Below are 15,003 nucleotides of genomic sequence, written 5' to 3'. Positions count from 1 at the left end.
TTCCAATACCATGTTGTTTTGATAACTATTGCTTTGTAGTAAAGTTTAAATTTGGAGAAAGTAATTCCTTCCATATTTATTTTCCCAATGATTGCTTTAGCTATTCTAAGGTGTTTCTTATTCCAAATAAATTTCAAAAGTGCCTGATCCACTTCTTTGAAGAATGTCACAGGTATATTTAGAGGAATCACATTAAATGTTTACAATGCTTTGGGGAGTATTGCCATTTTGATTATGTTAATCCTGCCAATCTATGAGCATGGTATGTGTTTCCATTTCCATGTGACCTCTCTTATTTCTTGGAACAGAGTTTTATAGTTTTCTTTGTATAGGTCCTTCACATTTTTAGTCAAGTTGATTCCAAGATATTTGAGTTTGTGTGGCAATATTGTGAATAGGGTTGTTTTCTCAATGTCCATTTCTTTCTTATTACTATTGGTGTATAGAAAGGCCATTAACTTTTGTGTGTTAATTTTGTAGCCTGCCACCTTGCTATATGTGTCTATTGTTTCTAGAAGCTTTTTGGTAGAATCTTTAGGGTTTCCTAAGTAGAGTATCATGTCATGTGCAAACAGTGAGAGCTTGACTTCTTCCTTTCCTATCTGGACTCCCTTGATATCTTTTTCTTGCCTAATCGCTATAGTGAGTACTTCCAGTGCTATGTTGAACAGGAGTGGTTAGAGAGGACAGCCTTGTCTTTTGCCAGAATTTCGAGGAAAATCTCTTAGATTTTCTCCATTGAGGATAATATTTGCCACTGGCTTGTGGTAGATGGCCTTAACTATATTGAGAAAGGTTTCTTTTATTCCTATCTTGCTGAGAGTTTTGATCAAGAATATGTGTTGGACCTTATCAAAAGGTTTCTCTGCATCTATTGATATGATCATGTGATTTTAATTTTTCTTGTTGATGTTGTGTAGTATGTTGATAGATTTATGGATGTTAAGTCATCCTTGCATTCCTGGAATAAAACCTACTTTATCATAGTGGATGATCTTCTTAATGAGGCATTGAATCCAATTTGCCAGGATTTTCTTGAGGATCTTTGCATCTGCATTCATCAGCAATATTGGTCTGTAATTTTCTTTTCTCATAGCATCTCTGTCTGGTTTAGGTATCAAGGTGATGTTGGCTTTATAAAAGCTATTTGGAAGTGTTCCTGTTTTTTTCAATTTCATGAAAGAGTCTTGCCAGGATTGGTAGTAGTTCCTCTTGGAAAGTTTGAAAGAATTCATTAGAGAATTCATCTGGACCTGGGCTTTTGTTTTTGGGTAGATATTTGATTACCGTTTTAATTTCATCAGTAGTGATGGGGGTGATTAGATATGCTACATCCTCTTCATTCAACTGTGGAAAACTATAACAATCCAAGAATTTATCCATTTCTTCCAGGTTTTCAGTGTTAGTGGCATAGAGATTCTCAAAGTAGTTTCAGATTACCCTTTGAATCACTGCCATATTAGTAGTGATCTCTCCTTTTTCATTCCTAATACGAGTTATCAAGTTTCTCTCTCTTTCTTTGTTAGTTTTGCTAGTGGTCTATCAATCTTGTTTATTTTTTCAAAGAACCAACTTTTGCTTTCGGTGATCTTTTGTATGTTTTTTGGGTTTCCACTTCGTTGATTTCTGCTCTCAGCTTTGTTGTTTCCTTCTTTCTTCCTATATTTTGTTCCTTTTGTTGAGCACTTTCTAATTCTATGAGCTGTGTCATTAAGCTATTCAGGTAGGCCCCTTCTTCCTTCCTGATGTGTGCTTGCAAAGCTATAAATTTTCCTCTCAGTACTACTTTTGCTATGTCCCATAAGTTCTGATAGTTTGTGTCTTTATTATCATTTGTTTCCAGGAAATATTTGATTTCCTCTTTGATTTCATCTCGGATACACTGGTTATTCAGTATGAGGCTGTTTAACTTCCAGGTGTTAAAGTTTTTCTTCTGTGACTCTTTAGAATTCACATATAATTTCAGAGCCTTGTGGTCAGTAAAGGTAGCCTGCAAAATTTCTATCCTCTTGATATTATGGAGCTATGTTTTATGTTCCAGCATGTAGTCACTCTGTGTCTCTTAACTGGTGCATTTAGTCCATTGCCATTGAGAGAAAAAATTGTCTTGGGATTTAATGCCATCTTTATATCGAATTTTGGTGTGTCTTTTGGTCAGTCTTGTCTTAAATTAGGTCTTTCAGTTTTTCTCTTAAGAATGGTTTTGAGTCTGTAAAGTTTCTGAGCTGTTGTTTGTCTGTGAAGCCATGTATTATTCCTTCAAACCTGAAAGTTAATTTTGCTGGGTGCAGTATTCTAGGCGAAGCATTTATTTCATTGAGTTTTGTCACTGTGTCCCACCACTGCTCTCTGGCCTTGAGTGATTCTGGTGACAGTTCTGCTGTAAATCTCAAGGATGTTCTCTTGAATGTAATTTTTCTTTTTGATCTTGCTGCTTTCAGAATTCTTTCTCTATCTGTGGGATTCGTCATTGTGACTAGGATGTGTCTTGGGGTATTTTTTCTGGGGTCTCTTTTGGTTGGTACTTTTCGGGAATGCAGGACTTGATAGCATATATTCTTTAGCTCTGGAAGTTTCTCTTTAATGATGTTCTTGACTGTTGATTCTTCCTGGAAATTTTCTTCCTGGGTCTCTGGGACACCAATGATTCTTAAGTTGTTTCTGTTGAGCTTATCATAGACTTCTATTTTCATCTGTTCCCATTCTTTGACTAATTTTTCCATTGTGTGTTTATTTGCTTTAAGTTTTTTTTTTCCATTCTCTCTTGCTGTATGGATTTGTTATTTATCTCATCTTCCACAGCACCAAGTCTATTCTCAGCTTCTCTTAGCCTGTTGGAGAGTGTATCCATTTTGCCATTCAATTCATTTACTGAGTTTTTCAGGCCTATTATTTGACCTGTTATTTCAATTTGAAGTTTTGTGATTTCTGTCTTCTTCTTGGTTCTTATTAGTGTTCTGTTCAATTCAATCCATGGTTTCTTTGAGTTCTTTGAGCATCTTCCATATTTCTTGTCTAAGCTCCTTATCTGAAAGATTGATTAGTTGGTTGGCCATTTTCTGGTCATCAGAATTGTCATCTTCATTCTCTATGTCTGATGCTGGCCTGCGTTGTTTCACCATTGTCACACTTGTATTGTGGGTTTTTCTGTGTTTTGGTGGTATTCATTGGCTAAATAATGTGCGTGCCACGATCCTCTGGCTCCGCCCTTTCTGGGTCAGTCGACTTGCCTCCAAGTAAGGGGAGCCCTCAGTGGATTAAGCCTCACACAGGATCAAATATTAAGCGTGAGCATGCAGCAGAGAAGACAGTCCGGGGAGAAATGCTGGGCTCCAGTGGTCCATCTCAGTTCTTAGTCTAATTTTTTCTTCTTGTTGCAGTGGCATTCTTTCCTTGGAAAGAGCACATGGCCGCTCCTCTTCGCTACATGACCGTGCTCTTCTGGAGCCTCTGAAAGTGCGATTTTTTGGGGCCCTTTTTGGCTCACTCTCAAGAGGCTTAGGAGACAGGACAGGAGAAAAACACACACAGGCAGCACTCACAGTTTCTCACTGTCGGGCCCCACTGGGCTTTTGTGGATTTTCCCAGCCTGACGTTACAAACAGAGGACTTGCCTTTTGTGAAGTACTGCTTATAGCTGGGTTTCCACTTTAGGAAGCAGTCTCTTGGCATTCCGGCCCTTTTAATGAGCCTCTGGGAGAGCGAATTTTCTGGGCCCATTTTTGGCCCACTCCCAAGAAGTTTAGGAGACAGGACAAGAGACAAACACACACAGGCAGCACTCACAGTTTCTCACAGTTGGGCCCCACTGGGCTGGTGTCGATTTTCCCAGCCTGGTGTCACAAACAGGGGACTTACCTTTTGTGAAGTACTGATTATAGCCGGTTTTCACTTTAGGAAGCAGTCCCTTGGTGTTCCGGCCCCTTGAATGAGCCTCTGGAAGAGCGAATTTTCTGGGCCCTTTTCGGCCCACTCCCAAGAGTTTTAGGAGACAGGACAGGCAAATTGGGTTGTTTTTAATATCTATATCTTCTCTATCATTATTTGTGTATGGAAGACCATTAATTTTTGTGTGTTAACAAAATTTTGTTAATTTTGTAGGGTAAATTTCACTTTCTATATGAATCTATTGTTTCTAGAAGCTTTTTTGGTAGAGTCTTTAATGTTTCCTAAATATAGTATCAAATCATCTTCAAACAATGAGACCTTGATTTCTTCCTTTCTTATCTGCGTGCCCTTGATATCTTCTTGCCTAATTGTTTAACATAGTACTTCCAATACTATGTTAAATAGAAGTGGTGAGAGAGAGCAGAGGGGAGAGTGGGAGGAAAACTAATCAAACAGCTATGGCTGAAAATTTTCACTCTGAAGCATGTCATAATCATATAAATGAAATTCTATCATGAACTACTTTGTAACTGTGCATTTAATAGTGATTTAATTAAAGAGTTTAATTATACAAAAATTCTCACTGTTTGTAGCATGAATATGTAATTAACAAAGGAGTTTTTATTCACATTGACAATTCAGTAGGAAAAAAAAACAACCTTGTATCTGAATTGTGCCTGAAAATAATTTATATTATAAAACTTCTCACAAATGAGAAATTTTCACTTTCTTGAATGAATATTTATATTTTGGGTGACTAGTATAGGAAATGTTTTAGGATCTACAATTACTTCTCCAGTGATAACTTCAATCTGTTTAAAAGTGCATATGCAGAGGTCATAATTGTTTTTATAATTTTTAAATAAATGTGAAACAAAAATATTTTAAATAGTGGATCTTCTTAATAATCTTTTTAATTTTTATTGTTGATTTGTAATTAACAAAGCAATGTGACAGAGAATACTATGATTAAAATGTCTTCAGATTTAAAATTCTATATAAAGAGTAAGAGAGAGAATTATAAGGACGTATAAATTCATGACTTACTCTATAGCTGTATAAGTGTTCTAAATTATTCATAGTAATAACTGCATACTAAAACAAACTAAAACCATAAATTATAATAAATCTACATGAAATTGAACTACAAACTAATAAGCTTACCTCTATATTTCTATTATAAAATTTATGTATATTAAAGGTACTAAAATTCAATCATTTTCAAATGAACTTTATGAGATATAAATCTTATTCTTCAATATTTCTATGGTTTTTATAATTAAATATTTATTATATGAGATGTACTTTATGTGAAGCTTATTTATTTCTCTACACCTATATGATTATTTTTAGATACTCCAGATTATATCTCTCTACGTTGTCATTCAAAATGTTTATTGTTAAATACACTATGAAGCTATAATCTATAAACTAAGTGTTTTTTTTTTCTTTTTTGCCCTTTTTTGGCTAAGACAAAGACAGGGATTTGTTTGCTGCAGGATGGTAATCAGGAGCCTTTCAAAGTCCGGCTGCATCTAGCCAAAGATATTTTGATGATCCAAGAACAGGATGTGATTTGTGTGTCTGGTGAGCCTTTCTATTCTGGTGTAAGTAGCTTTCCTTATGTTAAACTTTTGTTTGCTTTTGTTAGTAAAGATATTTATTCACAAAAATATTTAATGTATTTGTATTTATTTTCAAAGCCTGGCCAATTGACTTGTATGTTTTACTATTTTTTTTAGAAAGCAATGCCATATTGTTTTGTGTTTTTTGTAATATTTTGTTTTGTATAGTATGTGTTTTTTAGAAAGAAATTCAAATATTTGTATTGTTTTCTTTACTTGAATTTACCTTTACTTGACTTTGTAGCTAAATATTTAGAGCTATTGCCAAGTTGGCATCTGATTGACACTTAATTGTAACAAACAGTTCCCAGTGACAGATTTTCTGATCATGAAAAAATACATTCCATGTGTCTGTCACATAGATAACTGATACTAGCACTTGGGGATTATCCCTATATAATAACTTATATAATATCCCCATATAATAACTTGTATGTTATTTAACTGTTGGAGATTTAGTTTCTGGGACCCATAAATTTTATGTCAGTAGGTACTGATTCTAATGTTTGGGAGCATGTGAGTATTAATTATCATATAAAATGATACTCAAGGAACCATAAAAGTTAAAAACTTATAACAACTTTTATCCAGACATATGAATAGCCTGTGTAAATATATTAATACAGCTTTAGAAAAAGATTTAATTTGTCATTTAAAGCGGATATTTCTGCATACAAGAGCTGAATCATTGCTGTGAAGACATATTTAGCTAAAATTAAATATAGGGTTAAATTTCTGTAGCATTTAAAACAGGAGCTCTGGATATAATCATTCATTGTGAAATAATGTTAGGTATCATCTTAACATTGTTGACATATGTAATCTCAGAAGAAATATAGAACAAATCTCAAACGGTGGATTTTTGAAATTCCTCAGCTATTTGTAACCATTTAACACAAAGTTTTAATTTATTTCTTGTTAATTTATCTTGAGTTCCTTAGATGATGATATATAATTATGAACTTGAGTTTTTTTCTTAGTTCTCATTATTGTCCTATGGGAGTCCCAACAGCTCCTAAATCAATAGGCCATCCCTAACTAAAGATATTACAGTTTTTGTATCATTAACTGTCACTAATTGTCATAAGTAATTTAAATAACCTAAACAATGAATTTGACTTGGTTGATTGAATAATTCTCATGACTGTGTTCCTTCTTTGCTTTTCTTAGAAAAATAAAAGGCCATTTTTTTATTTTTTCTTTTCCTTCCTTCCTTCCTTCCTTCCTTCCTTCCTTCCTTCCTTCCTTCCTTCCTTCCTTCCTTCCTTCCTTCTTTCTTTCCTTCCTTCCTTCCTTCCTTTTTTCTTCCTTCCTTCCTTCTCTTTTTTCTCCTCCTTTCTTCTCTTTTTTCTTTCTTTTATTCTTTCTTTCATTTTCTTTCTTTTCTTACTCTTCCTTCGTTTCTCTTCCTTTTTCTTTCTTCCTTTCTCTCTTCTTTCTTTTTCTTTTCTTTCTTTTTCTCTCTTGCTTTCCTTCCTTCCTGTCTTCTTTCTCTTTTTATTTTTTTCTTTCTTTTCATCTCTGTTTCTATTTTTCTCCCTCACTTATTTTTACATTGTTCTGTTTGAGGAAATATTCGATATTTGACAGCTGACTAAGACATGGCCAAGACTACTGACTGTGTTCAGAATTGGCTCCCAGTAATGCTTGGGAACTATTTATTTTGGTAATTATACAAAGGTCCTTTTATGTATAAATAGCCCTCCCTTTGAATGATCTCTTTTTCTACTTTTAATTTTAATTTTGTATATGTAAATTTTATAGCTGTTCTGAATAAATGTATGTCACAATGCTAGATGAGTAAATTTTCATCATCTGTAAAATTCAGTTTTTCATAAAAATGTTACATCTAGGGGCCGGGCGGTGGTGCTGGAGGTAAGGTGCCTGTCTTGCCTGCGCTAGCCTAGGACGGACCGCGGTTCGATCCCCCGGTGTCCCATATGGTCCCCCAAGAAGCCAGGAGCAACTTCTGAGCGCATAGCCAGGAGTAACCCCTGAGCGTCACAGGGTGTGGCCCAAAAACCAAAAAAAAAAAATGTTACATCTATATATTTATAAATTGCTATAAACAAATAAAATGTAATGTAGAAACATTAAGCACAAACAAATACTATACTTTTGTATTAATTTTTTAAAAATATATAAAATTTTCACCTTGAAGACTACAAAACTGTGAGAGAAACAAAATGTTGAATAATGAAGTCATGCTATAAATAAATTTAGCAGTGGATTAAAGGGCAATAAGTTTTCAAAATTCCCAAATATTCGGCATTAATCAAGCTCATGATACTCTGTTGATATTTACAATTCAATTTTAAAATACACAAAAGAACGAGTGATTAAAATCAGTTTGAATTAGAACACATTTATACATTGACAATAGCTGATCAATGACAATAGAAATTGACCTGGTTAAAGAACTGGACTTACTGAAGCAGTTGGGTTAAGCAGTGGTGGGTGGAAGATGAACCCAAAGCAATGGTAGAGGGACATGGACTGTCTGGTGGATTATGTGGCATTGACATTTTATTGATAAAACTTTATCAAAGTAAGTGCTGTCAATAAAGGTACTACAAATTAAAAATAAATAAATAGGGTAAGAGAGATAATATAGCAGATAAGTCATTACCATGCATGTTACCTACTTGTGTTTGCTTATTAACCCAATTTGCTATTTAACCGATTAACCTAAGACTGTTCATTGTTCCACAATTCTTATGAGGCATCCCCCTGAGCATGGAAAAAGGAAAATTTCATGAACACAGAACCAGGAATAAACCCTGAGTACAGAATATCTGGCTTAAATATTCAGAGCTAGAGAGATAATACATGTGTAGTGCATTTGCATTGCATGTGACAAATTTGGTTCCATCCTCAGAATCCCATATGGGCTCCTGAATTATGCCAAGTGATCCATTAGTACAGAACCAGGAGTAACCTCTGAGCACTGATTTTGTGGCCACCCACCAAAAACAAATCAAGATAAAGAAAAATAAAAATAAGAGATAAACTATCAGAAACAAAAATTGAAAAGCAACCGAGATGATGTAAGAAGATATTTGCAAATGATACCATAAGAAATTAATATACAAATATATAAAGATTCCCATCAGTAATAAAACAAGAAAACTTATCAAAATGTCTTGGACAAAGTGTAGCAAGTGATAGCACAGTGGTACAACATTTTCCCTGCATGACCCCAACTCAGAATGGACCTGGGTTTGATCCCTGGCATCCCATATGGTCCCCCAAGCCTGCCAGAAGTGATTTCTCAGCATAGAGCCAGGAGTAACCTCTTAGTGCTGCCAGGTGTGGCCCCTCAAAACAAACAAACAAAAAAGCCTTGGACAGATTCTCTTGGGAATGTAAACATATAACCCATGAATAGATGAAAAATAGTTTATTTTTGTTTTTTTTATTAGGGAAATGCCAGTCAAAACCAACAAATGGAGCACATCCTATCAAAAGAATAAACAGGGTATAAAAGAGTACAGTGAGTAAGTTGTTTACCTTACAACCAACCAACTTCAGTTTGATCCCTGGTATCCCATATCTTCTCCTGAGCTTAGGTCAGGAGTGCAAACATTGAGTTATTTTTTCAATGCACTTGTTTTAAATACATAGGTATTATACGCTTCGTATGTTCTAAAACATTTACTCTTCCCATAATTGTGATTCCACTGATGAGAATTTTTGTGATATTTTGTGATTTTTTTAATTAAAATCTTAATTTTTAATAAAAAGTTTTGGAAGAGAGGCCAGCAGGATAGAACAGTGGTAGGCCTTTTGCCTTGCACTTGGCAGATCAAGGATGGACCTGGTTCCATCCCTGGCATCCCATATGGTCCCCTTAGCCAGGAGCGATTTATGAGTGCATAGCCAGGAGTAACCCCTAAGTGTCACCAGGTGTGGCCCCCTCAAAAAATAAAAAAAAAATTGTTGGAAGTAGGGGCTGGTGCAATAGGCAGCAGTAGGATATTTGCCTTGCATGCAGCTGACCCAGAATGGACCTGGGTTCTATGCCCCGCATCTCATATCATCCCCCAATCCAGGAGCAATTCCTGATCTTATAGCCAGGAGTAAACCTTGAGCATCACCAAATGTGACCCCAAAACCAAAAAAAAAAAAAAATGGGTGGATTGTTGAAAGTAGTATTTAACATGAGTAATATGCTTTCATCCAAGCTGTATTGCATGTTTATTATATGCCTATGAAGTTACCAGTATAAATGTGTTAATGTCAACTTGAAAATATGATTAGCTGATAGCAAATAATACAAATTTTAAATATTAAACTGATCAGCAATCAAAAATTGGGAACTTGATGTAATTAAAAAAGCAGTATCACAAATAATTTTAATATATACAACAAATCTTTAACAATATATTTATTATTTTGGTTCAAAATAAGTTATAAAATGTCAATTTCTGTTACTCTAATATTTTGTTTTTTGTTTTTTATCATGACAATTTAATCCTTGGGTTAAAGAAGATAGCTTTCCTTTTGCAAAATGATGTTTTTTTGTTTTTTTTTTTTGCTCTCTTTAACATTTTAGAAAATTGATGGGAAACATCAATTTTGCATTTTCCTTGGTTCTTTTTAAATTATCTATTACACATTAACTATAAAACCAAAGAGTGAGGAAAGAAATGGTCTTAAAAAAGAGTATTTACATTTTGGATTAATCGTATATTTCAAATAAGTTTGGCAGTCACCAGTGACACATAACATATATGTACCAAGTACAAAAAGAAAAAAAGTGTTTCCTTAAATATTTGAAGAGTATAAGTTCAATAAAAAAGATTTTAAATAAATATAGAGTTGAAAAAAAACTTTAAATGTTTCACTATGTCTTCATTGTTATGTATTATGTAGAGGTAATCTTTCTCAAGGTAATATGAAATTTTCTAAAAATTAAGAACAATTATCTTAATGTAGCTGTTTGTTATTTGTTAATTACATACATTGGTGAATTTTCAGTGTAGTAGGATGTGGAAACTAATTTTGTAAACTTAATATGTAATTGTTGTTGCTATGATTAGTCATACATTTATTTTGTATCTCTATTACTACAGGTACATATACAAATTAATTATGTATATTTGTACATCCCAGTTCAGTTCACAAATGTTTCAAGCAATAAAGTAAACTTATTAGTGAGGAGATATAAGATTTTAGGTGACAGATTTTGGATGACAAAAATATTATCACTTGTTATTTCTTATACAGACTGTGAAATGTGAAGATAAAGAAATTTGTTTTAATTTTATTATGTCCAAATTTTTTAGAACATAACTTATTTTATTTATTTTTATATATTTATTTTTGTTTTGGGGCCACACCCAGTTATGCTCAAGGGTTACTCCTGACTATGTGCTAAGAAATCGTCCCTGGCTTGGGGACCATGTGGGATGCTGGGGATTGAACCCAGGTTGGTCCTGTGTCTGCCATGTGCAAGAAAAAGACACTACTGCTGTGGTATCACTCCATCCCTGAGCATAACTTATTTTTAAATAGTTACTCATATTCTATTTTATCATGATTAATCCTCAATTTAAAGAGTTGCAAAACATGTCATTTCTTGTAGGCTGTGGTCTGTATACTGCCATAGATACTTTTAAGACCAAAAATAAACCAGCAGAAAAAAATGTTATACATCATAGTATTAACAAGTTTAAGCCTCTTTTAAAATCTTGTCTTTCAGGAAAGAACAGTGACTATTAGAAGACAAACTGTAGGCGGATTTGGATTAAGCATAAAGGTAACCTATCTTACAAGTCTATTATTACAAAATCCATGCTTGCAGTGCCTGCATTTTTGTGCATTTTTTGTTGCTTAAAAATTATTTTACTATTTGCATTAGTATATACACTATTCTTTTGTTGTTGCTGTTGTTGGCAGGGTACACGTGGAAGGAGATTTGGGCCACACCTGTTGTTGGTGCTCAGGGCTTAATTCTGACTCTTCACTCAGGAATTATTTTGGACTATGCTTGGGGTAAATTAAATGGGATGCCAGAGGATTGAATGCATATTGGTCACATGCAGCCTGTATAAATAATTAAATTAATATTAGTCTTGGATTGAGCTGGTTTATGGTGGATGGGTGGTGAGGCCTTTCTCAGTCAGCCTGGGTGCCTGCATCCCTTTCAGCTGGCAGGTCTGTGGGTTCAGGGTAGCAACGAAGAAATGTTCTACAAGTCAGTAGAATCAGAAGACATGAAGCTTTATTAATAAAACCTTTAGACACCATGTGTGGCTTCTAAACTAACCTTATGAGCAGTCTACCAAGTTGGCATGCCTTTAATCCTGATTCTACTCTCCATGCTGCCTACTTCTGCTGAGGCTTCTTGTTGAGTCTCTGAATCCCGTTTACACCCCTCAGGCAACCCCTTTGTTATTTTTCAGACATAAACACTTCCCAGAAAGGGACTGGTCTTACCATCAGATAAGATTAGATGGGAAGTTGGGGGATGGTGTAAAATCTCCCCATTCTGTGATTAATAAACAAAAGGAAGAATGATATCTTTTGTTTTCTAGACTTTCACCAGCAAAAGGCAGAACACTAATATTTTCAAAGAAAAGTTTACAGTGTAAAATTAAAATATCAGCCTTTTCCATAAACAGAACATTTCTGCAAAATACACCTGTATCTTAAAATTTCTTTTTTTGTCTCTGAAAATTATTGCAAAAATTTCTTTTATTTTTTAATTTTTTTCTCTTTATTTGAATATCTTGATTACATAAATGATTGTGATATGGTTTCAGTCATATAAAGAACACCCCTCTTCACCAGTGCAACATTCCTGCCACCAATGTCCCAAATCTCCCTCCATCCCACCCCACCCCCACCTGTACTCCAAACAGGCTTTCCAGTTCCCTCATTCATTCACTTGATTATGGCAGTTCTCAGTGTAGTTATTTCTATAACTGTGCTCACCACTCTTTGTGGTGAGCTTCATGGAGTGAGCTGGAGTTCCAGCACTCCTCTCATTGTCTCTGAGGATTGTTACAAAAATGACTTTTATTTTTCTTAAAACCCATAGATGAGTGAGACTATTCTGTGTGTGTCTCTCTCTCCTTCTGACTTATTTCACTGAGCATGATAGATTCCATGTACATCCATGTATAGGAAAATTTCATGACTTCATCTCTCCTGACAGCTGCATAATATTCCATTGTGTATATGTACCACAGTTTCTTTAGCCATTCCTCTGTTGAAGGGCATCTTGGTTGTTTCCAGAGCCTGGCTATTGTGAATAGTGCTGCAATAAATATAGGTGTGAGGAAGGGGTTTTTGTATTGTATTCTTGTGTTCCAAGGGTATATCCCTAGGAGTGGAATAGCTGGGTTGAATGGAAGCTCAATTTCCAGATTTTGAAGGAACCTCCATATCGCTTTCCATAGAGGCTGTACTAGACGGCATTCCCACCAGCAGTGAATAAGAGTTCCTTTCTTTCCACATCCCCGCCAGCACTGATTGTTCTCATTCTTTGTGATGTGCACCGATCTCTGTGGTGTGAGGTGGTATCTCATTGTTGTTTTGATTTGCATCTCTCTGATGATTAGTGACAAGGAGCATTTTTTATGTGTCTTTTGGCCATTTGTATTTCTTTTTTATCAAAGTGTCTGTTCATTTCTTCTCCCCATTTTATGATGGGATTAGATGTTTGTTTGTTTGTTTGTTTTTTGTAGAGTTCTGTCAGTGCCTTGTATATTTTGGATATTAGCCCCTTATCTGAAGAATGTTGGGTGAATAGTTTCTCCCACTCAGTGGGTGACTCTTGTGTCCTGGGCACTATTTCTTTTGAGGTGCAGAAGCTTCTCAGTTTAATATATTCCCATCTGTTAATCTCTGCTTCCACTTGTTTGGAAAGTGCAGTTTCCTCCTTGAAGATACCTTTAGTCTCAATGTCATGGAGTGTTTTACCGACATGTTGTTCTATATACCTTATGGTATCTGGTCTGATATCAAGGTCTTTAATCCATTTGGATTTTACCTTCGTACATGATGTTAACTGGGGGTCTATATTCGCTTTTTTGCAAGTCGCTAACCAGTTCTGCCAGCACCACTTGTTGAAGAGGTTTTCCCTGCTCCACTTAGGATTTCTTGCTCCTTTGTCAAAAATTAGGTAATTGTATGCCTGGGGAATGTTCTCTGAGAACTCAAGCCTATTCCACTGATCTGAGGGTCTGTCTTTATTCCAATACCATGCTGTTTTGATAACTATTGCTTTGTAGTACAGTTTAAAGTTGGGGAAAGTAATGCCTCCCATTTTCCTTTTCCCTAGAAGTGCTTTAGCTATTTGAGGGTGTTTATTGTTCCAGATGAACTTCATAAGTGTTTGATCCACTTCTTTGAAGAATGTCATGGGTATTTTTAAGGGGATCGCATTAAATCTGTATAATGCTTTAGGGAGTATTGCCATTTTAATGATGTTAATCCTGCCAAGCCATGAGCAGGGTAAGTGTTTCCATTTCCGTGTGTCCTCTCTTATTTCTTGGAGCAGGGCTTTATAGTTTTCTTTGTATAGGTCCTTCACATCTTTGGTCAAGTTGACTCCAAGATATTTGAGTTTGTGTGTCACTATTGTGAATGGGATTGCCTTCCTGACTTCCATCTCTTCCCTATTATTATTGGTGTATAAAAAGGCCATTGATTTCTGTAGGTTGATTTTGTAGCCTGCCACCTTGCTATATGAATCTATTGTTTCTAGAAGCTTTTTGGTAGAGTCTTTAGGGTTTTCTAAGTAGAGTATCATGTCATCTGCAAACAATGAGAGCTTGACTTCTTCCTTTCCTATCTGGTTTCCCTTGATATCTTTTTCTTGCCTGATCGCTATAGCAAGAACTTCCAGTACAATGTTGAAGAGGAGTGGTGAGAACGGACAGCCTTGTCTTGTACCAGAATTTAGAGGAAAGGCTTTTAGTTTTTCTCCATTGAGGATAATATTTGCCATTGGCTTGTGGTAGATGGCTTCAACTATATTGAGAAAGGTTCCTTTCATTCCCATCTTGCTGAGAGTTTTGATCAAGAATGGGTGTTGGACCTTATCAAATGCTTTCTCTGCATCTATTGATATGATCATGTGATTTTTATTTTTCTTCTTGTTGATGTTGTGTATGATGTTAATTGATTTACGGATGTTAAACCATCCTTGCATTCCTGGGATGAAGCCTACTTGGTCATAGTGTATGATCTTCTTGATGATGCATTGGATCCTATTTGCCAGGATTTTGTTGAAGATCTTTGCATCAGCATTCATCAGGGATATTGGTCTGTAATTTTCTTTTTTGGCAGTGTCTCTGGTTTTGGTATCAAGGTGATGTTGGCTTCATAAAAGCTGTTTGGGAGTGTTCCCATTTTTTCAATTTTATGGAAGAGTCTGGCTAGGATTGGTAGTAGCTCCTCTTGAAAGATTTGAAAAAAATTCATTAGGAAAACCATCTGGGCCTGGGCTTTTCTTTTTGGGTAGATGTTTGATTACAGT

The 15,003-nt window shown here is 35.2% G+C and overlaps 1 protein-coding gene across 1 annotated transcript in view; it reads left to right on the top strand.

The window, feature by feature from the left end:
• Positions 1-15,003, top strand: part of SNTG1 (syntrophin gamma 1) — a 422,721-nt gene that overhangs the window by 206,830 nt on the left and 200,888 nt on the right. The window contains exons 3-4 of the mRNA XM_049775722.1: positions 5,361-5,495; positions 11,218-11,274. Of these exons, the coding sequence (XP_049631679.1) occupies positions 5,361-5,495; positions 11,218-11,274 (192 nt within the window). The remainder of the gene's footprint in view (positions 1-5,360; positions 5,496-11,217; positions 11,275-15,003) is intronic.

Source organism: Suncus etruscus, chromosome 6 (genome assembly GCF_024139225.1).
Source record: "Suncus etruscus isolate mSunEtr1 chromosome 6, mSunEtr1.pri.cur, whole genome shotgun sequence".
NCBI classification, from domain to species: Eukaryota; Metazoa; Chordata; class Mammalia; order Eulipotyphla; family Soricidae; genus Suncus; species Suncus etruscus.
Note: the sequence above shows the minus strand (reverse complement) of the source record. Positions and strands in the feature narration are given on the sequence as shown.